Below are 26031 nucleotides of genomic sequence, written 5' to 3'. Positions count from 1 at the left end.
GATACATTTTTAGAATTAACTTCCAGCTTTTCCTGAAGATCGTAGTTCACTCTTCATTAATAAATTTGCTGTCCAGGAAACATTTCTTATTACCAATGTTAAAACAGTTTTGCTGCTTCAAATTTTGGGGGAAAACTGTGATACCTTTTTTTTCAGGATTCTTTGAATATTTCCAAAAGAACAGCATTTATTTGGAAAATAAAACTTTTGTATCACTATAAATGTCATTATTGTCCCTTCTGATCAAGTGAATGCATCTTTGAATGCATGACCCCAAACGGTGTTTCATTGCATATAAAATGAAGGCAAGTATTGGTAGAAGCAACAGAAAACATAATAGCCAAAATTTTTGTGATGGAGATGTTGCAGAAGATAGAACTGTAGATTCATTTGTGGATGAGGAAGGAGAAGGAGTAGGAGTAGGAGTAGGAGAAGGAGGAGGAGTAGTAGTAGGAGGAGGAGGAGGAAGACCAGGACAGCTGTAACTGTAGTCAGGATCAGCTCCAGCAGAGGTAAACTGCACAAAACCTGGAGGATCGCTGCACACAAAGGAGCTGATCCATTCCTGATAACGTGATACTCTGACGAACACTCTGGGAGTTTCAGGTCGAGCACAGCCAATCCCAAAGCTAACGATACCGGACTGAACCCATACAGAGCTCTGCCTGCTCACCATCGGACCTCCTGAATCCCCCTGAAAATGCACATCAATAAAATAACTGTAGAAAGAAACATACACTACCATTCAAAGATTTGATGTCAGAAAGATTTTTTATTGTTTTGTTTTTTCAAATAAATGTAGCCTTGGTGAGCAAAAGCATTAAAATCTTACCAACCCCAAACTTCTGTATGGTATTACATGTTGGCTACACCATAATTACACTACATACACATTTGCCAAAATGTAACTTGTTATTAAAATCAAACAGTTTGTTACCAAGTATCTAAAAAAACAAAAAAAACAACCCATCTCTGAATATTAGTGCTGTCAAACGATTAATCGCGATTAATCGCATCCAAAATAAAAGTTTTTGTTTACATAATATATGTGTGTATACTGTGTACATCAATTATGTATATATAAATACAAACCTCTTCAAAACATATAATGCAATGCAATACAAAGATGACTGAGAGATGAACAAATAAACTCTACTCAAAAGCCTGATGAATCATATTTGATACATTTTAATATGGAAAAAAATGATGCTTGGATAATCAAGTAAACCTAGGTTACTTTAGTCAAGTAAGTGTTCATCTTGAAATACTAATAATATAAAAAAGTTTTTTTTTTACATTTACTTTACAAAAAATAGTAAAGATTTCATAACAAAAAACACAATGAACCACAACCTAATAGTGGATTTTTTTTTTTTTGGAAGAACTTTTACTTGCTTAAAAAGTCAATCAGGCGACAGAAGGCATATAGTAGATTGTGTGCAATAGGTTTTTCAGGGTTTGATCATGTTGATAATTAAGAGGCCATAGAAATAAGCGTATCAAATAAGTTACTGTAGGCTTTAATAAATTCCTCAATTAAAATGTAAGCTACTCAAAGCATCAATGAACGTTGAGGAATTAATTTGCGAGTAGTTGAATGAGATTACCCATGAACACAGTGGGCAGCAGACAGCACCCACTCTTTGTTGATAAGAGAACCTCCACAGATGTGCCTGCCTAACCGAAGAAGACTAGCCTGCCAGGGCCAGCGCCCAGCTGAAGCATTCTGACCTCCTACTATCCTGCTGCTGGTGGTAACTGAGGTTCTTCCACATATCAGAGCACTAGAAACATCATCTGAGGAAGCTAACACAAAAGACAATGATGTAGGTTGTTACGCAAGAACTTCTACTACTACAGAAGGCTTCATGCGCCTATTTATTTATTTATTTTTATTTAGTTATTTATTTATTTTAATATTAAATTTTTTGAGGTGGAGGACCGAAGTTTAGTTCCTGATTCAAAATGTACAGTTTTTGTAATAACTCATGCAAAATAATCTAACAAGCATGATGTTCAAGTCATCCTTTCCAATCACACATAACATAAAATATTTTTAATTCCTGAACTTGTGTTGCTGTTTTCAGGCGGCCAAGCAAAATACATATTTTCATAGCTGATTGTTAAACGTGTGTATATACAGTGCTGGGGGTAATGCATTACAAGTAACACGAGTTACATAATCAGATTACTTTTTAAAAGTAACTAGCAAAGTAACACATTACTTTTTGATTTCCAAGAAAATGTCTGTTACTTTTTCCCATTAAGTTTTCCCATTTTTTTGACAGACAGCTCTCCTGTCCCCATGTTAAGAGAAATTGGGGGTAAGTACAGAGGAGTTGCGTGCACTGTGTAAACTGTAGTTCTAGACTAAATGTGAATATGCATTCACTCATCTCACTTGCACAAAAACAGATCCAGTATTTCTCAAAATGAATAAAAACAGTGAAATACAAACTCAGAATATGATGCAAACCTGTGATAATTAAATATAACACAAATATCCTTTACGTATTTAATCCCATCTTCTTAACAAATGTTTTTTTTTAATTTTTTATTTCTGAATTTGCATATTAAAAACAAACAAGCAAGCCCAGCCCAATTGAGAAATAGTAACACAAAAGTAATGTAATAAATTACTTTCTATAAAAAGTAACTAAGTAATGCAATTAGTTTAGGGAGTAACACTTTTTGAGGGAGTAACACAATATTGCAATGCATTACTTTTAAAAATAACTTTCTCCAACACTGTACAGTAGGTGGGTGTGTATAATTTATAATATATATATATATATCACTCATGAATCTCTCAAACTCTTATTGTTTTTGATACATATATTAAGTGACTTATAAGTTGATCTGACTGATAAGTCATGTCAATTCAAAAGATTCACAATAGCGAATCTGATTTTTCAGTATGGATATATTCATCAAAATTATTAAAGGTAAAAATATTTTTTTTGCTATGTATGAAATTGCATTCAAAATTTAACTGACTCAAAAACCTGATGGTACATGAACCAATTTGAATCTACATGCTGCTACGGACATATTATTTGCACAATTATTTCATCAAAAACAAAGATATCAATTATTTTACTATATTACTATGTATAACTAGAAACCAAATTGTTGATGCTATATTAATGTACCTTGGGGATTAATTTTGCTACAGAATCCTGCAAAACAAAACAGAGGCAAATGTTACATACATATCTACCTTAAAGGCTTAGTTACAACTCTGTTGTAAGAAACAAAAGCATATGTTTTGAGAAAAATAAATAATGAAATTAGGATATCACTTTAGATTAGGGAACACTATTCACTATTAACTAGGTGCTTATTAGCATGCATATTACTAGCATATTGGCTGTTTATTAGTACTTATAAAGCACATATTAATGCCTTGTTCTGCATGATCATATTCTAGATCCCTGAAGCCTACCCCATTCCTCAACATAACTACTGCAACTACCTTACTTACTATCAATAAGCAATAATTAGGAGTTTATTAAGGAAACATCTTAGTTAATAGTGAATATGTGTTCCCCAATCTAAAGTGTAACCAGTTTGAGATATCTGAAATTTAGGTAAATGACACATTACATGAATAAACATATATACCATTGTTTTCTGATGAATTGTCAACTCGAAATATCCATCTACCCATGACATTGACATTGCTTGTGTATGACAGATTTGCAATGTCAGAAACAGGAATTGAAAAGAAATTTGTAGAGTTAATCGTGTCAAAGCCGGACTGTTAATGAAGAAAACACACAAAAAATCCTATTAAATCCAAAAACACTGCTATAGATGATAAACTGGGGTAACACAATATTTTTGACACATTTTTTCACATTGCTTTACCTCAACGCTTTGGGTGGAAGTGATATAATCATAATGCATGAGTGTAAATGACATGTTTTTGCCAGACACCAAAACCACTTGGAAGGTTGACTCCTGGAAGAGACCGGGAATTCTACATTAATACAAGCATCATTCTTGATATTCCATTAAGTTCAGTTCAATAAAATACTATGCAACAAAAGTTAACATATTAACTGAAAGAGAAACTTACTGCCTCACGGTTTCCAAAATATGGTACTTTATCCCATGTAGCAATAAAAACCCAAGTGGCAGAGAATTTCAAGTTCGGAAAATATTTGTTTATGTCTCTTGAAGCTCGATTCAAGAGATGAGCATCTGTTACTTGTCGGTAAGAGATGGTTCCTTTCTCATAATTATAAATGTCTGTCCACAGTGGAGCGATGATGTGTCTATTCAAGTATGCAGGAAAATAATAGGGATTATACCAGTAAAATGGCTCATCAAAGGTCAGGTCTCCATTATTATTCACCTGTAAGATCAAAACCAGCTGTCAGTAGTTTCAAGTAACATCAATTATGTGGAATATATATTAATGTCATGAATATCACAATGCTTCTTACAAATATTTTGTCATATTCACGTCCAAAGTACACAAATGGTTGCAGAAGGGGAATCCGTGGAGAACTTCCATCATCTGACCTCGGGCTCATCTCATCCTCTACACCTCCATATGGGTAGAATATCCCTAATATTCCCAATAATATTATTATGAGTTTTTAAAGATTTTAAGGAGGACATTTTATAAGTGTCCAAATGACAACAGTTTTCTTTCATGTAATATTACAATATTGCTTTTCAGCCTGAAATTAAGATGGACACAGTTGTTGTTTTATCCAGCTGTATTTACTCAGTGCAACTTATAACGAATTATTAATGTCTGTCCACAGTGGAGCGATGATGTGTCTATTCAAGTATGCAGGAAAATAATAGGGATTATACCAGTAAAATGGCTCATCAAAGGTCAGGTCTCCATTATTATTCACCTGTAAGATCAAAACCAGTTGTCAGTATTTTCAAGTAACATCAATTATGTGGAATATATATGAATGTCATGAATATCACAATGCTTCTTACAAATATTTTGTTATATTCACGTCCAAAGTGCACAAATGGTTGCAGAAGGGGAATCCGTGGAGAACTTCCATCATCTGACCTCGGGCTCATCTTATCCTCTACACCTCCATATGGGTAGAATATCCCTAATATTCCCAATAATATTATTATGAGTTTTTAAAGATTTTAAGGAGGACATTTTATAAGAGTCCAAATGACAACAGTTTTCTTTCATGTAATATTACAATATTGCTTTTCAGCCTGAAATTAAGATGGACACTTGTTGTTTTATCCAGCTGTATTTACTCAGTGCAACTTATAACATCCCAGTGAAAGATAGAACACCAACATGTCAGAAAAAATAAACACAATCACTGAGTTGGAAAAAGGATCACCCCCTTCTGTCAGTATTTTGTTGAACCACCTTTTGCTATAATTACAAAATAAACACAATCACTGAGTTGGAAAAAAGATCACCCCCTTGTGTCAGTATTTTGTTGAACCACCTTTTGCTATAATTACAGCCTTTCGTCTGTTGGGATTTGTTAGTCTCTACTAACTTTGCACATCTAGAATTTGCAATATTTGCCCACTCTTCTTTGCAGACACCCCCTTCTGTCAGTATTTTGTTGAACCACCTTTTGCTATAATTACAACCTTTCGTCTGTTGGGGATTTTGTCTCTACTAACTTTGCACATCTAGACTTTGCAATATTTGCCCACTCTTCTTTGCAGAGAAGAGTTCAGTTCAATTTGATGATGAGCGTTTGTGGACTGCAGTCTTCAAGTCATTCCTCAGATTTTCAGTGGGGTTTAAGTCTGGGCTCTGACTAGGTCATGCAAGGGTTCACCTTTTTCTCTTTCAACCATTGTGTGTTGAGTTTTGCTGTGTGCTTTGGGTCATTGTCATGTTGGAAGGTAAACCTTCTTCCCATTGACAACTTTCAGCAGATTTTCCTCAAGAATTTGATAGTATTTTGCCCCATCCATTTTCCTTACTATCCTGACAAGTGCTCCAGTCCCTGCTGCAGAGAAACACCCCCATAACAGGATATCACCACCTAATGCTGTTATTTGGATGGTGAGCTGTATTGGATTTTCGCCAAACATATCGTTTGGTGTTGAGGCCAAATTATTCAATTTTAGTCTTATCTGACCATAACACTTCTTTCCATGTGGCCTCAGAATCTTCAAGGTGCATTTTGGCAAAGCTCAGTCGTGACTGCATGTGGCCTTTCTTGAGGAATGGCTTTTTTCATACAACCCTCCCATACAAGCCACATTTGTGGAGAATGTGTGATGTTGTAACATGCACACAAATGACCAAATTCCTGCAACTGCTTCAGAGTTGAGATTCCTTCCGTCAGATTCCTCCTGGCCCTTTCATCCAGTTTGGAGCGACGTCCTGATCCAGGGAGGGTATGTGTTGTACCAAATACCTTTCACTTATTAATAATAGACTTCGCTGTGCTTCTAAGCATTGATAAAGCCTTTTAATTTTTTTTTGTAGCCATCTCCTGCATGTCTACAACTTTATCCCAGAGATCTTTTGACAGTGCCTGGCCACCCATAGCTGATTGTTTGCTTAAGTTGTACTACCAAGGAGTTAAAAATGCTCCAAGGAAGCTCTTTTCATTCTGAGCTAATCAAAATGAGCACAGCTTATCACAGTTGAAAGTCAAATGGCTTTGTGTGATCGTTTGGTGTTGAGGCCAAATTATTAAATTTTAGTCTCATCTGACCATAACACCTCTTTCCATGTGGCCTCAGAATCTTCAAGGTGCATTTTGGCAGAGCTCAGTCGTGACTGCATGTGGCCTTTCTTGAGGAATGGCTTTTTTCATACAACCCTCCCATACAAGCCATATTGATGGAGAATTTGTGATGTTGTAACATGCACACAATGACCACATTCCTGCAACTGCTTCAGAGTTGAGATTCCTTCCTTCAGATTCCTCCTGGCCCTTTTAATCCAGTTTGGAGTGACGTCCTGATCCAGAGAGGGTATGTGTTGTACCAAATACCTTTCACTTATTAATAATAGACTTCGCTGTGCTTCTAGGCATTGATAAAGCCTTAAAAAAAATTTTTGTAGCCATCTCCTGCATGTCTACAACTTTATCCCAGAGATCTTTTGACAGTGCCTGGCCACCCATAGCTGATTGTTTGCTTAAGTTGTACTACCAAGGAGTTAAAAATGCTCCAAGGAAGCTCTTTTCATTCTGAGCTAATCAAAATGAGCACAGCTTATCACAGTTGAAAGTCAAATGGCTTTGTGTGCCATTGAGAAGGTGATTAGCTAGACCTGATTGAGTTTTCAAGTCATTTTTAGCAGGGGGGGATCCTTTATTCCGACTCAGTCATTCTGTTTTTTTAGTTATTTAAAAAAAAAAATTGTGTTGGTGACATGGTGTTATATGTTTCACTTGGATGTTATAAGTTGCACTGAGTAAATACAGCTGGATAAAACAAAAATGGTGTCCGTCTTCATTTCAGGCTGCAAAGCAACAAAATGTGATTATTTTAAAGGGGGGTGATTATTTTCTATACCCACTGTATTTATCAAATAATGTGATATTGTCTATATTAAGCAGTGACGTTACCCTCCTCAGGTCCACCATCAACACGAAATACCCAGCGTCCCGGCACATTGACATTGCTGGAGTTAAATAGCTTATTTTCATCAGTCACGGGGATTGAAAAATATTTGGTTGAGTTTATTGTGTCATAACCAGCCTGCAGGTAAATAAAAAAAAATAAAAAAATCTAATTAATTTAATGAATGAAATATATATGACCAGATAATATGATGATGTTTGGAAATTTTTTTTTTACTAATTCCATTAAACACATTTAGGGTTCCATTAATTTAATTTGAATCTCAAAATTTTGTAGCAAGATTCTTATTCTGTCCAACCTGAAAACTTTGGTCAGTTGAGGAGATATTTCCGTAGTTCATTATGACAAAGGAAAGAGTTCTGAAGATAACTAGAACAACTTGGAAGGAGGATTCCTAGGAAAAATGGTTTCAATGGGGAAAAAAAGCTATAAATGGTCTATTAACAAATCTCACTCAAGCTAAATGTATGCAATCCTTTTAGTGATTATTAAGTGATATTATCAAGCACGGAAAACTCATTTTCAATCTCTGCCTAGATTTATACTAAACTTAGGTTGAAGAAGATTATGTAACTTTTCAATCTACATACCGTTGTGGGGCTGTTCAAGTACGGCACTCTATTCCAAGTAGCAATGAAGACTGTATGTATTGAGAATCCAAACTGAGGGAAATACTGTTTGATATCATTTCTTGCCCGGTCCAGAATACGGCCTCGAGTTACTACACGGTAGGAGATGTTTCCACTGACGCTACAGTCAAACTTTGCCCAGAGTGGAGCTATAATGTCTCTATTAGAGTTGGCAGGGAAAGCCTTGGGGAGTCTTTCATAAAATGGTTCAAACGTCAAAAGTCCATTATTGTCAACCTATAGTGAAGATTTGAACATTTAACTGAAGCAACATGAACTGTAAAACTGTATATCAGTGTATTTCAAATGTACCATGTTTAGCATAACATCTCACATATATCTTGTGGTATTTGCGTCCAAAGTACAAGAAAGGATATTGTAAGTGCCAAGCTGGTGAGCTTGCATTACTTTGACAGGGATTCTGAGTGTTTTGATTACCAGCTGGATAAAACAGACCTGGAAAAACATGTTGTTGCATGTTATGGCCTTGGTAAAGTACAAAGAAAGATTAAAAAGTGAATTAAAGTGAGGCGAAGAAAGAAAAGAATCATAAAAAGATATTATATATATATATATATTACCATGTTCTTTTGGCAAAGTGTCGATACGAAAAGCCCAACGGCCCTTAACATTGATATTTGTGGAGTGGGTCAGGTTAGCGACGTTAGACACAGGAACTGTATAATAACTGGTTGAATCATCAGTGTCATATCCAGCCTAAATAATGATTACAAACATTTTGGTTACAGATCTGTGGATAAGAGGAGCTACAGCTATTTTGAATATTTAAAATAAATGTAAAATATCTGAAAACATTTCTCACCAGTGCAATATGTTTAGTTTGGGGAATACTGCCATAATTAAATACAATAAATGACAATCCAGAACCAGAGATCAGCAGTACTTGAAAAGAGGAATTCTGAAGAAGAAAAACAACACAAACATCAAATTATCAGTCAAAAGACAACTGAAAACAAACAACGTAATTAATCTTACCTGTGCTGAAGTGCCGAAATATTTCACATTACCCCAAGTACAAATAGAAACTGAGTTTGCACTAAAATTTGTATTAGGAAAATATTGACGTATATCATTTGTAGCTCGCTGTAGTACTCGGACACCCTTGCATTCTTGAACGTAAACGTCACTGTTATCAATATCTGTCCATAGTGGGGCAACAATGTCTATATTTGCAGGAAGAGTTGGGGGACTTGAAGGAAACAGTGGCCAGTTGAAAGTAAGAAATCCATTTTGGTAAACCTAAAAGGAGTTTGAAGTAACAGATATTACATGTTGACAAATACTTTTAATGGCTAATATAAGTAATAAATTGATTTTAAAAAATGCAGTTGCATTAATGAGTGTCCTCACATAAACAGAACTGTATGTGAGCCCAAAGTAAGAAAATGGTGTCTGCAAAGGAAGCTTCAATAATCCATAAACCTCTCTTGTCAGGTTTAGTTTGTGCCCATTCCTAAATGGATAGAACAGTCCTGCAAGCATACAAGTTTATTTTTCAGCACACTTATACATTTTAATTCATTTGTAACTCTCAACATTTCACTACATATTCAGCACACTTATGATTTGAATTCATTTGTAATTCTCAACATTTCACTACACATGAATGGTCTAATGAATTGTTACATGTTTCAAATGATAAACAACTATTATTAAGATATGCAAAAAAAATGCCATGCATGTTTAATTATTAAATTACTGTACCGTTGTTGTCTGATGCATAGTCAACTCGAAATACCCATCGACCCGTGACGTTGACATTGCTTGTGTATGAAAGGTATGTAACATCAGAGACAGGAATGGAAAAGAAATCAGTTGACTCACTTGTGTCATAGCCGGACTGTCAATCAAAATACAAGACGACGAAAAGTTTAGTTACAATCAAACACTTACCATATAGTGATAAAAAAAAGATATATTGATTTCAGTGTATTTTTCAAATCACTTACGCTAACAGAATATGTTGGGCCGATATTACCATAATGCATAAGTGTAAATGACATGTTTTTGCCAGACACCAAAACCACTTGGAAGGTTGACTCCTGGAAGATAAAGGGAATAACTACATAAATACAGAGAACATGGGATATTGTTTCTTAATCACATTTCTATGCGAGAAGAAGACTTACTTTCTGTCTGTATACATAGTTTGGTACTTTATCCCACGTAGCAATGAAAACCCATGAAGCAGAGAAGTTCAAGTTTGGATAATATTGGTTTACATCTTTTGATGCCCGATTCAAGAGATGAGAATCTGTTACTAGTCGGTAAGAGATGGTTCCTTTTTGTGTAATGTCAATGTTTGTCCATAATGGAGCAATGATGTCTCTAGTCGAGTATGCAGGAAAATAATTGGGATACGACTGGTAAAACGGCCCATTAAAAGTCAAATACCCCTTGTTATTCACCTGTTGACAACAAAACAGTGAAAGCTACTCATGTTGTTTCAATAAAAACTTAGTGTACAGTGTCATAAATGTGACAACGCTGCTTACGTGTAGTTGATTATAAATAATTCCAAAGTAGACAAACGGCTGTGCCAGAGGGATCAGAGGTGAACTTCCAAAATACTCTGCAGGGTTTTTTGTATCCTCATTTCCATATGGGTAGAAAATTCCTATAATTGTAAAGGAACATCATAAATAACCTGCAATATTAAAGGTGCAATAAGCGGTTCCTGAGAAACACTGATATTTGAAAGAAGCACACCGGGGTGCGATTCCCATAAAATAACTCGCTGGTTATCTACCATAGCACTATGCATTGTTGTAGATACTAAGGGCAAGCTCACACTAAAACACTGTAAGACTACCTAGATTGATGTGGTGCTCGCACTATACAAGGTTTCTTATCATCTTTTGTTGTCATGTCATAGCAGCGTGAATAGTACATAACACACCGACGAGGTCCACAAACTACGAGACATTTGGTTAAGAGGCAGTCCTGACCAACAGCGAAAAACATTTTCTCTCATAAATTCACATGAGAAATTCACGCAAGTGATTACAAGAATTTCCACTTATACCATCTGCACTGTAATTGGCTGGATTAGTTCCACCTTCTCACTGCATTGCACACACTACAAGATCATGTGGCGATGTCTGAAAATATCACAGGGTCTGTGACTGCTCAATACAAGCTCAGATCACATTGATGACCAGCTCATACTTAAAGAGCATTGGCGACCACAATGCTATCCGTAGGTTTTGTTGCAGACCTTGGAAATCTGTCTGCGACAGCAAAGTCCAGCCAAAAGTAATGTAGTGTGAGCTTACCTTAACTAGCTAGTCACGTTTCCTGAACCATGTTAACCATGTTTCCTGAACATGGTTGCATCTCTGTCGTCTGAACCACACTGGTTTAACAATATAGGGCTGCCGTTAATGACGTCACATGCATGTTGTAATCAGTTATGCTAATTAATTGTTTCGAGATCTCCGAGATGTTGCTTTTAATGAACATGGCACCTGATGACTACTTCACTTTTTTTTGTTTGCTGTTATTTTGTCTTATCTGATGTTTGATACTGGGGTTCCTTTGTGGATTTATGCACATCATGCGCACTCTTCAAAAAAGAGCTGACTGTTGACATGCTAAAATGCATATGTATTATGTAAATGTATTAATTTGCTGCTTAACCACCATAGTACAATGCATCACTCTAGAAACTAACTAGTCAGTCAGTCACGACTGTTTGCCAAACATGGTCGCTACATTTGTTCAAATATATCCTTCAACGCAGAAGTAAGCCTATGGGCTTCTGGTTCTTTAGCCGCTATAGGGGGAAAAATGAGATGAATAACAATGTGCAGTAAATGGTAAAACTGTTTGCACTACAAACCAGTGTGTTCATAATTAAGATAATACATTAAAATAATATGGTAAGACACACCAATTTGCAATATCAAGCAGCAAAACGAGCTGTTTCGTACAGCTAAGAATAGCTGGAAGCGGATGAGACTGAAAGCCAGAACCATAAAATTTACAAATGGCCGCGCCCGTTCTTATGGGAAAAATAAGGTGGACAGGTCTGTCGTTAATGGCATCATGCGCAGGTGGTGGAGTAATAACTTCTGCTAATTCATCAGTTTGAGATCGTCGAGATCTGCTTTAATGAAAATAACAGCTGATGACTACTTCATTATTTATTTTTGTTCTTTGTCATTTTGCTTTATTTGATGTTTGATTCATCGTGGGTTCCCTCTGACATCATATGCATTTATGCACATGCGTACTTTTCAAAAATGGTGCTTACCGAGGACACACTAAAATATATAGATTGGGGGGCTTGGGGGTTTGGCTGGACATGCCAAGCAGTTCACGTCATGGCTAGTACTTTGTTTTTACCATAAAATTGTGTTAACTGTTTATGTAAATGTTGCAATGCTGCAAAACACATAACTTTTCACCAACACAACAATAGCAATGTACAGTGAGAGAATTGCAAGATTTAAACTACTTATACAAATAATTGCAACCGACTAACTGACTAACTTGAACGCAATGGCCAATCATTGGTGTTCAAGAAATCAACAGATATGTCTGTGATTGGCTACATTGCTCATTGTTACAAAAATAGAACATTTTGATGCTCTCCAAAGTGCAAACACAAATAAGCACTGGAGCATTTACCAAATTAGTTTCACCAATATCCTAGGACTACAGTTTCAACTAAGGGTGCATTTCACTGTGTGAGAAAATGGACACGTGGCGTAAGAGCATGAAAACAGTGTCAATTGCGTGAGTCAACTGCGAGAGTTGGCAGCCCTGTTAGATTTGATCTGGGGGGTATTCCAGAAAGCAGGTTATGTGACATACCTGAGTATGTTCAAGGGTAAGTAATATTAATTATAAAGCACTATTATAACAAGGTTTGTTTTATTCTAATATGTTTATTATATTTATTTTATTATTTTATTGTCATGTCACACATGGGTCTGCATTCAAACATTTTTTCTTTTCTTTTTGCAACAGGATGTTTTTTTATAATGTATTTCTATAATAAAAATACATTATGATATGTCTTATTATAAAATCAGTGTCACGGTTTTGTTGCGTTCATGTCATCTGTGATCCTTGATTTGATTTGTTTCACCTGCCCTTCATCAATTAAGCCCTTACCTGATGTGCATTTATGCTGCGTTCAAGTCCTCCTGGGACGTTCGTACTTACGAGTTGACAAGTCATAATTACGACATCAGGTGCATTCAAGTCAGTTTCGTCGGCACAAGATGGTGGTGTACCTTCTTTAAATAAATTACAAGAAAATACAACAAGGGTCTGTTAACTCTGCTTATAGAAAATGAAGAGCAAAGAATTCGCATCAGGAGTGTTTTGCCGGTAAAAAAACACGGTAAAAATTTATCGTCAACTACAGACGTTGCATCCATTGATTCCGCCATGTTTCTCACTGACACGCACGCCCCCAACTCGGAAACTCAGGGCTTGAAGAAAATTTAGAGCTTCCCACTCGTAATAACGACTTTGTGGTGGCGTTCATGTGCGTTCAACTCGTAAATACGATCTATTCGACATGACTTGAACGCACCATTAGGCCCCGTCCACACGGAGACACGTTTAGCTGTATACGCATAAATTTTGTATCGTATAGGCGTTTCGTCCAGACGGATCCGGCGTTTTGGGAGAGTGAAACCAATATTTTTTAAAACCAGGTCCCAGAGTGGATAAACCTGAAAACGCAACCCTTGCGTTTTCGTGTGGACAGCGAATCCGTATATTTTCTGAAACGATGATGTCATCAGCCCACTTGTCGCCCCTAGTCCGACACCACTACGTCACGTAACAGCAACAAAAACATGAACAAACACTGAACGATTGTCATTGACGAACTAACATTAACACAGATTCATAAATGTATTGTTCCATGTTTGTTTGTAATAGGCAAGGTTTATACATATAGTCCAAGTCTTCTTCTCCGTATTTAGTGTATCTCTGTGGCAGAATTACAGCGCCACATACTGGTCTGGCATGTATACTACATCGTTTTGTGTCAGTTTCGTGGTTTCTTGTGGATGCAGATATTTCTTGAGACGAGGGGAAAAAAAAGATCGGATAGGGAAAGCTCTGGCTTCGTGTGGACGTAGCCTTATTCTGCCCTCTTGTCTCTGTCTGATGTATGGCCTCGTCAGTTTGTGCTAGCGTGTTTATGTAGATTTTGCCCTGTTATTTGGATAATTAAAAGATATTTAACTCTTCTTCATCATCTTGTGTGTTAACCTTGAACATACTCTGAGTTGACTGAACTTACAACTCTGAAGTGTTTTAGGAACCAGCATACCTCAAGTAAGCAAGGTTTGGGTTAATCAACTGAGAGCTCAGGATATATGTGACGGTAAGTTAACCTTACTTTCTGGAATACACCCCCGGATGTGGTTCTTGTTTTGAAAAGTCACTGTATGCTATCAAACAGAGTCAAAGGATTACCTTCCTGAGGTCCACCATCAACACGGAATGCCCAGCGTCCCGACACACTGACATTGCTGGAGTTGAAGAGCTTATTTTCATCAAGCACAGGGATGGAAAAGTAATTTGTTGAGTTGACTGTGCCATAGCCAGCCTAAGAAAACACAAATCAATAATAGAGGCTTTGCACCACATAATATTTACAAGTTCTGTAATAGTTCCAAAGTTCAGAAATATGATTCTCATTCTTTCTGACCTGAAACCGATGGTCCGTAGAGGAGATATTTCCATAGTTCATCATGACAAAAGACAGAGAGCCACCAGAGACCAAAACAACTTGATAAGATGAACTCTGTTACAGAAACAAAAAAGGATCTTTAATAGACAGAGAATAATTCCGTATTAATGCTTAATTCTGCACTGCTATAATAAAACGCAGATCATCCTCATACTTAATGTGCTTTAATAATCATAAACGGCTTTCCTCTTTCTTTTACCCAAATTACCTGCCGTCACGTTAGTGAAATTTCAGCACAATTTTGCTGGCAAAAAAGGTCTACCATCTATTGTCAAAAGTGTAGCGATATAAAGCACAGCTCATATATATATATATGAAAAGCTAATTTGCAAAAAATTGTCAAACATACACAAATGTTAGCCAATCATAGCAGGGCGTTTACTTCCGAGTCTACAATCCACCACGCCTATTCAAACAGCGTTCTGATGAGGGGGGTCAAAACAGGACAGAAAATAGCCTATTACTTTTAAATTATGATTTTTTTTATGTTAAAAAATTATAACATTATAAGTGGACCTCAGAGAACTGTACAAAATCATTTTTAAAAAGGCAGTTCATGACCCCTTTAAAGAAATCCTAATATGTTGGACCTTTTATTGAAAGTAGTTTACTTCAACCTGTTAAGACACGCCTTCACTTTTTTTGTAGTTCTGCCAGGCGACACTAATAGTGCTAAAACTGCCTACCCTAGCTTTAAAAAAGACAGACATCTTATTTAGAGACACCAAAAGATACTGGAATTATACATTTCAGGACACACCAATAAATTACTTGAAAAATACTTTTCCCAGATTTCCAGAAACTACCAGATGTGTGTACTGTAAGTACAGTAGCCTAGTGGATAGCTTACCGATTGTAAGTTGTTATAGTATGGTACTTTATCCCAAGTGGCAATGAACAGCCATGATGCAGTGAAGTTCAGATTAGGAAAATACTGGTTTATGTTGTCTGTGGCTGCTAGTAAGATTCTACCACTGGTGACCTGACGATAGGAGATCGTTCCACTGACAGTGTTGTCCATGTCTGTCCAAAGTGGAGCAATGATGTCTCTGTTGAGTTGCGACTGTAAATTACTGGGTTTCGGCTGTGAAAGAGGCCCATCAAATGTCAAATCCCCATTGTTATTAACCTGAAACAGAGGTTAAAAACAATATTATAAAAGAGCTTTAGAGCTTTTTAAAAATTTGTGTAAAAGTTAAATTTTTTATTTTTTTTGTTATAAGTATTGTTGTTGAGATAATGAACTGTGAAAAATTAAATATAAATTTAATGTATGTATATGTACTTAGAGAATACATTATAAAAATTTTTCACATCAATCTGAAGAAAAGTATTGCAGAAAATTCCCAAATCCAAGTTTGCAAAGCTTGTTGCATCACAAAAAGTGTGTGTGCATGTGTTTAACTATAAAGACTATAAGCTTTCTTGAGTTTATTATAAACTAGCACTACGACCCAGAATCTGCACCACCTAAATTTACAGTCAGGAGCCGCTATTGGAATTAGCAGAACTTGAACAGGGACATTCTAAAATGCTTAACACGAATAATGCTTAATGTGGCTTAATGTACCAAGACAGTGATAAAGACAAAACTGTAAAGCATACTATGTGTAGATACGCATATAAGCCCAAAATGTGAACGCAAAGCGTTTATTCACTGTGACGAGTGGGGCGGGGCCGAGAGCTCCAAGGCCGGTGGCGTTAATGATAATGAGCGACACCTGCGTCACTCACAGGTCTCGAGTCCCACGGAGAAGGATAAAAGGAGGATTAACGACAGTGAAGGATGAGAGAGGACCAGGCCTGAACTATTTATGTTGTTGTTTTATTATGTTTTATGTGGCAGTCGTCTGTGAGGGGCTGCCGCTTTTACTTTCGTTTTGTGTTTGTATATTTATATATTAAAGTCTTATGTGTAAATGTTCGCCGGTTCCCGCCTCCTTCTTCCCGATCTACGAACTTTGTTACATTCACACTTTAAGCATTTTCCTTTCATATAAAGAAAACACTTAATGTACCGAAACAGTGACCACACTAATGTAAAACACTTAATGTACCGAGACCACATTCTGTAGACACCTTACTAATAGAGCATACTATGTGCAGGAAAACAGATGAGCAAAATATGAACGTTCAATATCACTGTCTTAATCCATAAGAGAGGTGGTAGTGCTTCTGGGCCTTTCGTCCATTATGTAGCTGGCAGGTCATACGGGTCAGTGTTGTTGATGTCAAGCAGTTTCTCTAAATAAGCAGTTTCTTGGCTGTGTTATTTAGTCTCTCCCAATAGAGCCCCTTTCCTTTTGCTTTCTCCTTCTCAATTTCTTCCCAAGAAACTGCGGCGTATCGCAAAAATGCTAACAAATATCAAGCTGCTGTATCAAGCTCTGTTGCTCTTTCTCTCTGTCTCACTGTATCCTGCTAATATGGTGACGCCTTCCCGAAATGCAATGCGGAGTGAAAACATTGTGACGTAACTCCTAATGGATCGTTTTCAGAAGACTGTGATGACGCTTTTCAACGGTCATCAGCATCATAAATCCTCCAAAGTTTCTTGTATTTTCATTTAAAAAAATGTTTATGTACATTTACAACACTATACTTTATATTATATTACATCTGCATCAAATTACAAAAAAACTAGTTAATGCTAATGCAAGGGTGTTTCTAATACACCTATGGGAGTGACGGTAAATTTGATTCATTCTCTCTACTGATTGCCGTTATCAGTCTCTCTATTTTTTTTGAAAGTCATGAATACACTATCATGGAGTCTTTCTTTTGCTATTTGAGCAAATGGGAATGCAAAAAAATAATTAAAAAAATACATGTGTGACCCTGGAGCACAAAAGCAGTGTTAAGTCGCTGGGGTATATTTGTAGCAATAGCCAAAAATACATTGTATGGGTCAAAATGATTGATTTTTCTTTTATGCCAAAAATCATTAGGATATTAAGTAAAGATCATGTTCCATGAAGATATTTTGTAAATTTCCTACCGTAAATACATTAAAACTTAATTTTTGATTAGTAATATGCATTGCTAAGAACTTCATTTTGACAACTTTAAAGGCGATTTTCTCAATATTTAATTTTGTTTTTTTTGCACCCTCAGATTCCAGATATTCAAATAGTTGTATCTCAAAATATTGTCCTATCCTAACAAACCATATATCAATGGAAAGCTTATTTATTTAGCTTTCAGATGATGTATAAATCTCAATTTCGAAAAATTGACCCTTGATCCAGGGTCACATTGGTGGTAGTCTCCCATTCACTGCTATAGAAGTTTACCCAACTATGACGACTTCTGCTGCTGAGAAACCCGGAAATATGAAAAAGGTCCATTTTCTATAGCCGCGCTGATGCACTCGTTACAAATTCAAAATTGCCACTTCAAGAAACTTTAAGACAGATTTTACGGCTCTCGCCTGCTTCGTCAAAGATTGTGATTTGCCAAGTTTTTGGTGAGGTGTGTTTGAATGAGAAATGCGCACCTTCACGGAGTAGATCGGGATAACAATCTGTTATTGTTATCCTGGTTATAAGGTAGGAGTGAGATTTTTAATGCTATATTTTTGCTAAAGTGGTAATTTCCCTGCATATTTCGGTCTATTACGACGTTTTATATCTTTTTATTATATTCGCTATAAAATGAGTACACTAAAAAATGCTGGGTTGTTTCAACACAACTTTGGGTCAAATATGGACTAACCCAAATTTTGGGTTAAAACTTTAATGAAAAAATGTAACCCAACAGTTGGGTTAGTTCATATTTGACCCAACATTGGGTTGAAACAACCCAGCATTTTTTAGAGTGTAGGTTTAGGTTTGGGGGTAGGTTAAGGGGTCTAAAAATCTCAATCGCTTATCGATAAAATGATAAAAATGCATTAATACAAATATCTTAATGATATTAAAGATTCAAATATTTGTACGTTTTTTAGCTTTAAATACATAGCAATTTTACGTTTTAAACGTAATACGTGTCTGCATCAAAGCATACAAAAATTTACAATAATGTTTTTTTCCTTGTATTCCTTGTAGACGTTACGTACCTACTGTACTGTACGTATAAACAATGAGACCAGGCTGCCTAAAAACACTTGGGGCTGTAACCGCTGACAAAGGTGCTTCAACTAAATGCTGAGTTAGTGATTTGAATACTTATATCAGTGTTATATTTCAGTTTGTTCTTGTTAATAAATTTAAAAGCTATAATTATTTAGGTTTTTGCTTTTTCGTTATGGTGAATGGAGTGAATTCTGAATACTTTGAATGCACTGCACACAAACACACACAGAGTACATACACAGAATTAATGAAGACAAGTCTCTTACATAAGTCTTTCGATAAACACGTCCAAAATATACGAAGGGCTTTTCCAGTAATATTACTGGAGAGCTTCCATCATCTTCAGAGGGATTCTTTATGTCTTGATTTCCAAATGGGTAGAAAAGGTCTGAAAATATAAAATAGAGGGGAAAAAACTACAGTGATCTAAAACATAATGTATTGATTATGTAACAAATGTTGTTACATGTCACTTTGTTTGACAGCATATCCATAGACCTGATGCATACTGCACTCAAAAATGGCGTGAACTGGCTGAAATTTAAAATGTACAATTTCAGTCTGTTAAGTCATACCTTAGGTATTCAGGGACTACAGATGCAAATTAGCTATCTAGCTAACTCTGGCACAACATTTGTGTTGTCCATGGTACCTGTTAACCCTTGTGTGGTGTTCATATTTTTGTTATTCAGCCAGTGTTCGTGGGTCTGGTGAACCCGCTGCATTTTTGGGTTTTTAATTCAACAAATTAAAAATGTTATGTTAAAATACTCAATTTATTACAAGCAATATAAACAGCACATATGGTTAATATTTGCCATTTACCTTTGTTAAATCACTTTTATGAATTAAAGTGCTGCAACCTGGTGCAGGAATGGCAGGGGCAGAAACACAAAACTCACACTTACATTCACACTCTTACAGACTCTCTCTCTCACACACACGCACGCACGCATGCACGCACACACGCACGCACGCACGCACGCACGCACGCACACACGCACACAATGAGTCTGAGTTTGAAAAAATAATGAATCATATTTTTCTTTTGATAAAAAATGAAAACGGGTCCCACAGATCCGAACACCATACAAGGGTTAAATAAATTAAATAAACTAAACTACTACAGCAACTAACTTACTTACTATCAATATGCAGAAATTAGGAGATTATTAGGGAAAACTCTTTTAGTTAGTTAAAAGTGAATATGTGTTCCATAATCGAAAGTGTTATAATAATTAGGGATGCACCTAAATGAAAATTCTGGGCCGAAACTGAAAATTCTGGACGCACTTGCTTTGTAATCATTATTTATTATTGTGTTAAATAATATATGTAATCTAAAAGTAATTTTGTAAGACTTTTTAAACTCAATTTAACGCAATAATTTTAATCATACTAAATTTAAACACACAAGCCAATAAAATAACCACACTTTTATTGAAAGTAACACAATAAAATTGGACAGAAAATATATTAATATTAAATATCAATATATTATTTTTATTCAGGTGTACACAACATAATCAGATATAACTTTTTTTTTTGACTAATCCAAAAATTATCCAAATAATGTATAGTGCTAAACTATTATTGTCACAGCATGTGAGCAGAGCATATAGCAGGGAGCAGTCAGATCAGTGAACACTAGGGTAGCGTCATTTTACCAGTGTTGCCATGTTACAGCACAGTAGTGCTATTGCAAACAGGAACAAGTATACTACATAGAAATGTCTTGTCGGGGCGTTATTTGAGCAGACTTTGTTTTTCCGGTGAGCATGAGCGGTACATGAGCAGAACGTAAGTTATGACTATAACTATGGATCTATGAGACCAAATGATGACCGTCACCACGGTCTTACCTTGAGTGACGCCATTCTGTTACCCTTCCGAGACCTAATGTAAACAAAGTCAGGTGACTGACCCTGAGTGGTTGGTTCACTATAAAACATCCAGGTGAACAAAGCACTTACTCTTGCCTGAAACGCCTCAGTTCATCCCGAGTGACAAGAGATGCTGACGGTCATCGTTCAGTCTCATAGATCCATAGTTATAGTAATAACTTACGATCTATTTCGACCTCACTCAGACCGTCACCACAGTCTTATATTGGATGACTAGTACCATCAAAGTCACGAGGGGTGAGAAGCCTCTCCTTCCCCACATCCCTGCTTAGAAGCTGTCCATAGAACTGCAGACCAAAAATGAAACTGGTTCTGCCACATTGACCCTGTAATACCGGGCAAAGATACAAGGTGAACTCCATGAGATCGCTGCACATATATCTGTAAGTGTCACACCTTTCAGTGCTGCCCATGATGTGGCTAGACTCCTAGTAGAATGAGCCACCAGGTTCCCTGGAACTGGTAAGCTCTGGGTGGAGTATGCTTGTGCAATAGTGTCCACTATCCAGTGTGAGAGACGCTGCTTCGAGATTGGTCGTCCAATGCTTTTTTTATCAAAACACAGAAACAACTGAGTATGTGACTGTCGCAAACCCTGTGTGCACTCAATGTATGTGCGGAAAGCTCTTACTGGGCACAGACTAGAAAGGTCAAGACCTGTAGATAAGGAATCTGAGTCAGGTTTAAAGGCTGCAAGTTCAACTGCCTGATTGATTGTGCAAGGATTGAGAATCTTAGGAAGAAAAGCCGGATTCGGCCAGAGAGAGACCCCTGAGTAATCTGTTTTCCATCTCAAACAATCATCACTTACTGACAAAGCATGTAGCTCACCCACTCTTTTTGCTGAACTGATAGCCAGAAGGAGAACGGTTTTACACGATAATGATCTAAGATCAGCCTGGGACAATGGTTCAAATGGGGCTTTAATCAATGACTGTAGAACCAAAGGAAGATCCCAGGACGGTGATCTTAACTTTCTATCTGGATGGAGGCATCGTTCACCTTGAAGAAATTGAGACACCAATGCATGTTTACCAACTGACAAGCCTTCCACAACACTGTGGAAATGAGAAATAGCTGCAACATAAACTCTAACAGTGTTGACTTTTCTTCCTGAATCTAACAGTGACTGAAGAAAGCACAGAATAAACTCAAGATCACAACCAGCGGGATCCAGGTTTCTATCCTGACACCACTTAGAGAACACACGCCAACAATTTGAATAGTTTTCCCAAGTGGAAGGTGCTTTAGCATTGTTAATGGTTTTTGCTACTGCCTCCTCTAGCTCATGAGAGATGGACTGAGCAGAGGCCAAACCCAAAGTTGAAACATGGCTGGACTCGGGTGCCAAATCTGACCCTCCACCTGAGTGAGAAGATCTGCTCTGATTGGTAATGGCCAGGGACGGCCTCGTACTAGCCGTAAAAGAAGCGGGAACCAATGTCTCATTGGCCATTTCGGTGCAATCAATACAATCCTGTAATGCCCCACTTCCACACGCTTGAGCACATGAGGAATCAATGGCGAGCGAGGGGGGGGTAGGGGTAGGGGGCGTATAACAATCTTCCCCGCTACTCGTGAGACAGTGCATCCACTCCCAAAGGTCCACCCTGGTTGCTCATCGCAAACCATGTTTTGCAATGAGTTGTCTCGGCTGATGCAAACAGATCGGTATGAGCTCTCCCAAACTTGTCCCATATCAGACCTACCACCTCTGGATGCAGGCGCCATTCCCCTGGGGAAGGCCCTGTTCGAGAGAGGAGATCGGCAGACCGGTTCACTACTCCTGGTATGTAGATTGCCCTGATTGAGGCGAGTCTTGGATCGGCCCAAAACAGAAGCCTCCTGGACTCCTGGAGGCAACGCAATGACCTGGTGCCTCCCTGATGATTGATATGGTAAACTGCTGACATGTTGTTGGTTCTTACCAGGATATGCTTGTCTTGCAGAAAAGGAATCAGTAATTTCAAGGCCATGTAAACTGCCCTTAACTCTAACACATTTATTCCATGTTCCAGGGGAACACCCATGAACCTCTCACTGTTCTGCCTTGCCAGACAGCCCCCCCAACCAGTCAGAGACGCATCCGTTGTGACCACCATCCTCCTTGCTGGTATGTTCCCCTGAGGGACCCCTGGGCCCAATTTCTTTTTGCTCAACCAGAGGTGCAAGGCCTGAATGCATTTCCGTGTGACCTTCAGTCTCACTCGCCTGTGTAATTTGGGGTGGAGTTGAAACTTGTTGGTCCACCACTGTAGTGGTCGTGCTTTGAGCAACCCAAGAGGCACTACTTTTGTTGCCGCTGATATCATCCCTAATAATTTTTGAAACTGCGCCAACTCTCTCCACATGCCTAATCGGAAAGACTGTGCCAGAGTAGATAATGCTGTTACCCTCTTTGGAGCGAGTGATGCTGTCATTGTCAGGGAAATCAGAACTAATCCAAGAAATACTGTCTGTTGACGTGGTTCGACATTGCTCTTCTCGTGGTTCATGCAAAAACCAAGTTCCTTTATATGATTGATAACCCTCTCTGTGTCCTCCAAGACCTGATGAGGGCTTGGTGCACAGATCAGCCAGTCGTCCAAGTGTGGAAGGATCTTTATACCCGCCATTTGAAGGGGGCAAAGGGTGGCTGACACCACCCTGGTGAAGACACGGGGTGAGAGAGAGAGACCAAAGGGGAGGACCTCGAACTGATATGCCTGGCTTTGGAAGGCAAAGCGAAGGAACTTTTTGTGGTCTGGATGAATGGGTACACGAAAATATGCGTCTTTGAAATACACAAAATAATGTTCTTTTTAGCAGCATCATATGACCCCTTTAATTATATGTATGACTGCACTATGACTGTAGGCTACTTTCTGTACTGGAAGCTCCTGACACCAAGACGAATTCCTTGTGTGCGTAAACACACTTGGCAATAAAACTTTTTGATTCTGATGAAAATGTGAATTCAATCTCTGACAGCAGGTGGCGGTTATAGAACACTAGCAGCGTTTCCTGGGTTATTGCTGTACACAGTGCTGCGCTTATTGACACTCCTTTAATATGTATTTAACGAAAGCAAAAGGAAAAAGAAAAGACCATAGAAACTTTTCTTAAGACAGTCAGTTCTCCTCAGAAATATATCCATATTAACCCCCACCCTAATTCCATAATTATGGTTTTCTTTCAGTATTTCAAGCATCGCAAACAATGAATTTGTTCTGTCTGGTACAGTATTTTCTCTGCTTACGCGACTATTCTCTCTTCTTTGTGTCCGTCTTCAGTGCATCTGTCTTACAGATAATATTTCATGATGATCATTATGTTTGTGTTACCAAATTGCATCCTGTCAGGAATAACCTGCCCGTGTGCTGGCATTGCCAGGTATTGAAAACAAACAAAATAATCTAAAAATAAATAAACCGCAATGAGTCCAAATCTTGAGTTATGGAAATAATATAAAGATATCGCTCTCCCTAACTTGCAACCTCCCACTTTATTCACTTCCTAAATTAAGTGAAAAAAAGACGCTTATAATACATGTATCTGGCAACACGACTGAGGCTGAGCCCGCGTCCTCAATCACAACTCACTCAAGGGACGAGGCAATGTAACCTTTTCACAATGATAATATTTTTTATTTTTATTTTTTAAACCCACATAGCTTCCTGAAATACTTCTGCGGCCGCCTATTCTACCTCAGCCATACTGATCAGGACATGTCCCAGAGACCCTGATCGTGCATGACCTGCCTTCCGTTTCCACTATACTCTCTCTCACACATACATACATTCTTCTCTTACATACACATATTTTCTTCATATATATGTGTGTGAACGGAGAATGTAAGTGTGTGAGAGTGCCAGAATGAATTATGGCTTGTACGGCCCCTCATAGGTAATAGTCCAATATCAGCATATACGCGCGGATTCTCCGAATCAGTCTCAGAAGAGGCGAAAAGGCAAAGAGGAAGTGCTTTGTTCACCCGGATGTTTTATAATGAACTTTGTTTACATTAGATCTCGGAAGGGTAGCAGAATGGCATCATTCAAGGTAAGACCATGGTGACGGTTTGAGTGAGGTCGAAATAGATCACACATTCATAGAGTGGATTATTAAGCGGAGCGTCACACCGCGCAGTGACGACAGCTAGAGGAAGAGTGAAACCTGCGTGCTGAACACTGTGGGCAGTGCGGCGTGCCATATAGGCCTATTTTCGGCTGTTTTTCTCTTTCGGTGGCCAAAATTTTGGTACATCCCTAAAATAGCCTATGTTTTTAAGCACACTTATATGATGTCTTATTTTCATGGAGTCGTAGTTTACCTGCTCCTAAATGTTTTAAATGTAAAATAAATAATAAAAAATGTAAAAATTAATAATAGCCTTATAAAGTTTCATGACATGAATGAACTGCAATGTGTATGTTACACTCGCTGATAGTCAAAAGTCTACGGCAGGGGAAACTAACTAATGGGCTTGTTAGGTTAAATGACAAGGTTAGATTAAAATTCACTGGTGTTCAAAACAACATTTTGTATTGGAGGCATTTAAAATCTCTTCTTTTGTGATCCACTTAAGAAAGAAAGTCATACAGGTTTGGAACTACAGTGTGAGTAAATGGTGATAATCTACACTATTTCCAGTACTGCTGATCTCTGGTTCTGGGTTGTCATTTAATTTAATTATGGCAAACTATATTGCACTGGTAAGAAAGCTTTTCAAAGCCCTGTATATTTTTATTCTTTATTTCATTTTAATTTAAAAATGGTATACTGCTGAAAGTATTTAGTTCAAATGTATTTTTTTGTTACAGATCCTCTTATCCACAGACCTAGTCCTGAAAGCATATATGATATTAATTAATTTAACTCAACATTTCAATACTAATTGCTCAAGGAATTGTTCTGAACATGTTTTAAACAATAAGTAACTATTAAACAAGATATGCAATTAATGCCACGTATTTTTAATTATTAAGTTACTGTACCATTGTGGTCTGATGTATGGTCAACTCGAAATACCCATCGACCCGTGACATTGACATTGCTTGTGTTTGACAATTTTGTGATGTCAGAGACAGGAATTGAAAAGAAATCAGTTGAATCACTTGTGTCATAGCCGGACTGTCAAA

General features: G+C 37.4%; 1 protein-coding gene across 1 annotated transcript in view; it reads right to left on the bottom strand.

Moving 5' to 3' along the window:
• The window catches only part of LOC107561990 (uncharacterized), a 28290-nt gene that overhangs the window by 1106 nt on the left and 1153 nt on the right, over positions 1-26031 (bottom strand). The window contains exons 2-27 of the mRNA XM_016246545.1: positions 25888-26023; positions 19274-19395; positions 15785-16063; positions 14893-14988; positions 14658-14790; positions 10709-10830; positions 10343-10621; positions 10163-10255; positions 9918-10053; positions 9564-9685; positions 9189-9452; positions 9016-9111; positions 8774-8909; positions 8527-8648; positions 8154-8429; positions 7862-7957; positions 7548-7680; positions 4452-4576; positions 4082-4360; positions 3871-3963; positions 3625-3760; positions 3467-3475; positions 3327-3332; positions 1608-1806; positions 938-944; positions 217-694 (exon numbers count right to left, since the gene is read on the bottom strand). Of these exons, the coding sequence (XP_016102031.1) occupies positions 217-694; positions 938-944; positions 1608-1806; positions 3327-3332; positions 3467-3475; positions 3625-3760; positions 3871-3963; positions 4082-4360; positions 4452-4576; positions 7548-7680; positions 7862-7957; positions 8154-8429; positions 8527-8648; positions 8774-8909; positions 9016-9111; positions 9189-9452; positions 9564-9685; positions 9918-10053; positions 10163-10255; positions 10343-10621; positions 10709-10830; positions 14658-14790; positions 14893-14988; positions 15785-16063; positions 19274-19395; positions 25888-26023 (3973 nt within the window). The remainder of the gene's footprint in view (positions 1-216; positions 695-937; positions 945-1607; positions 1807-3326; positions 3333-3466; positions 3476-3624; positions 3761-3870; positions 3964-4081; positions 4361-4451; positions 4577-7547; positions 7681-7861; positions 7958-8153; positions 8430-8526; positions 8649-8773; positions 8910-9015; positions 9112-9188; positions 9453-9563; positions 9686-9917; positions 10054-10162; positions 10256-10342; positions 10622-10708; positions 10831-14657; positions 14791-14892; positions 14989-15784; positions 16064-19273; positions 19396-25887; positions 26024-26031) is intronic.

Source organism: Sinocyclocheilus grahami, unplaced genomic scaffold, assembly GCF_001515645.1.
Source record: "Sinocyclocheilus grahami isolate Dianchi unplaced genomic scaffold, SAMN03320097.WGS_v1.1 scaffold802.1, whole genome shotgun sequence".
Taxonomy (NCBI): domain Eukaryota; kingdom Metazoa; phylum Chordata; class Actinopteri; order Cypriniformes; family Cyprinidae; genus Sinocyclocheilus; species Sinocyclocheilus grahami.
This window is presented reverse-complemented; position numbering and strand designations above follow the sequence as displayed.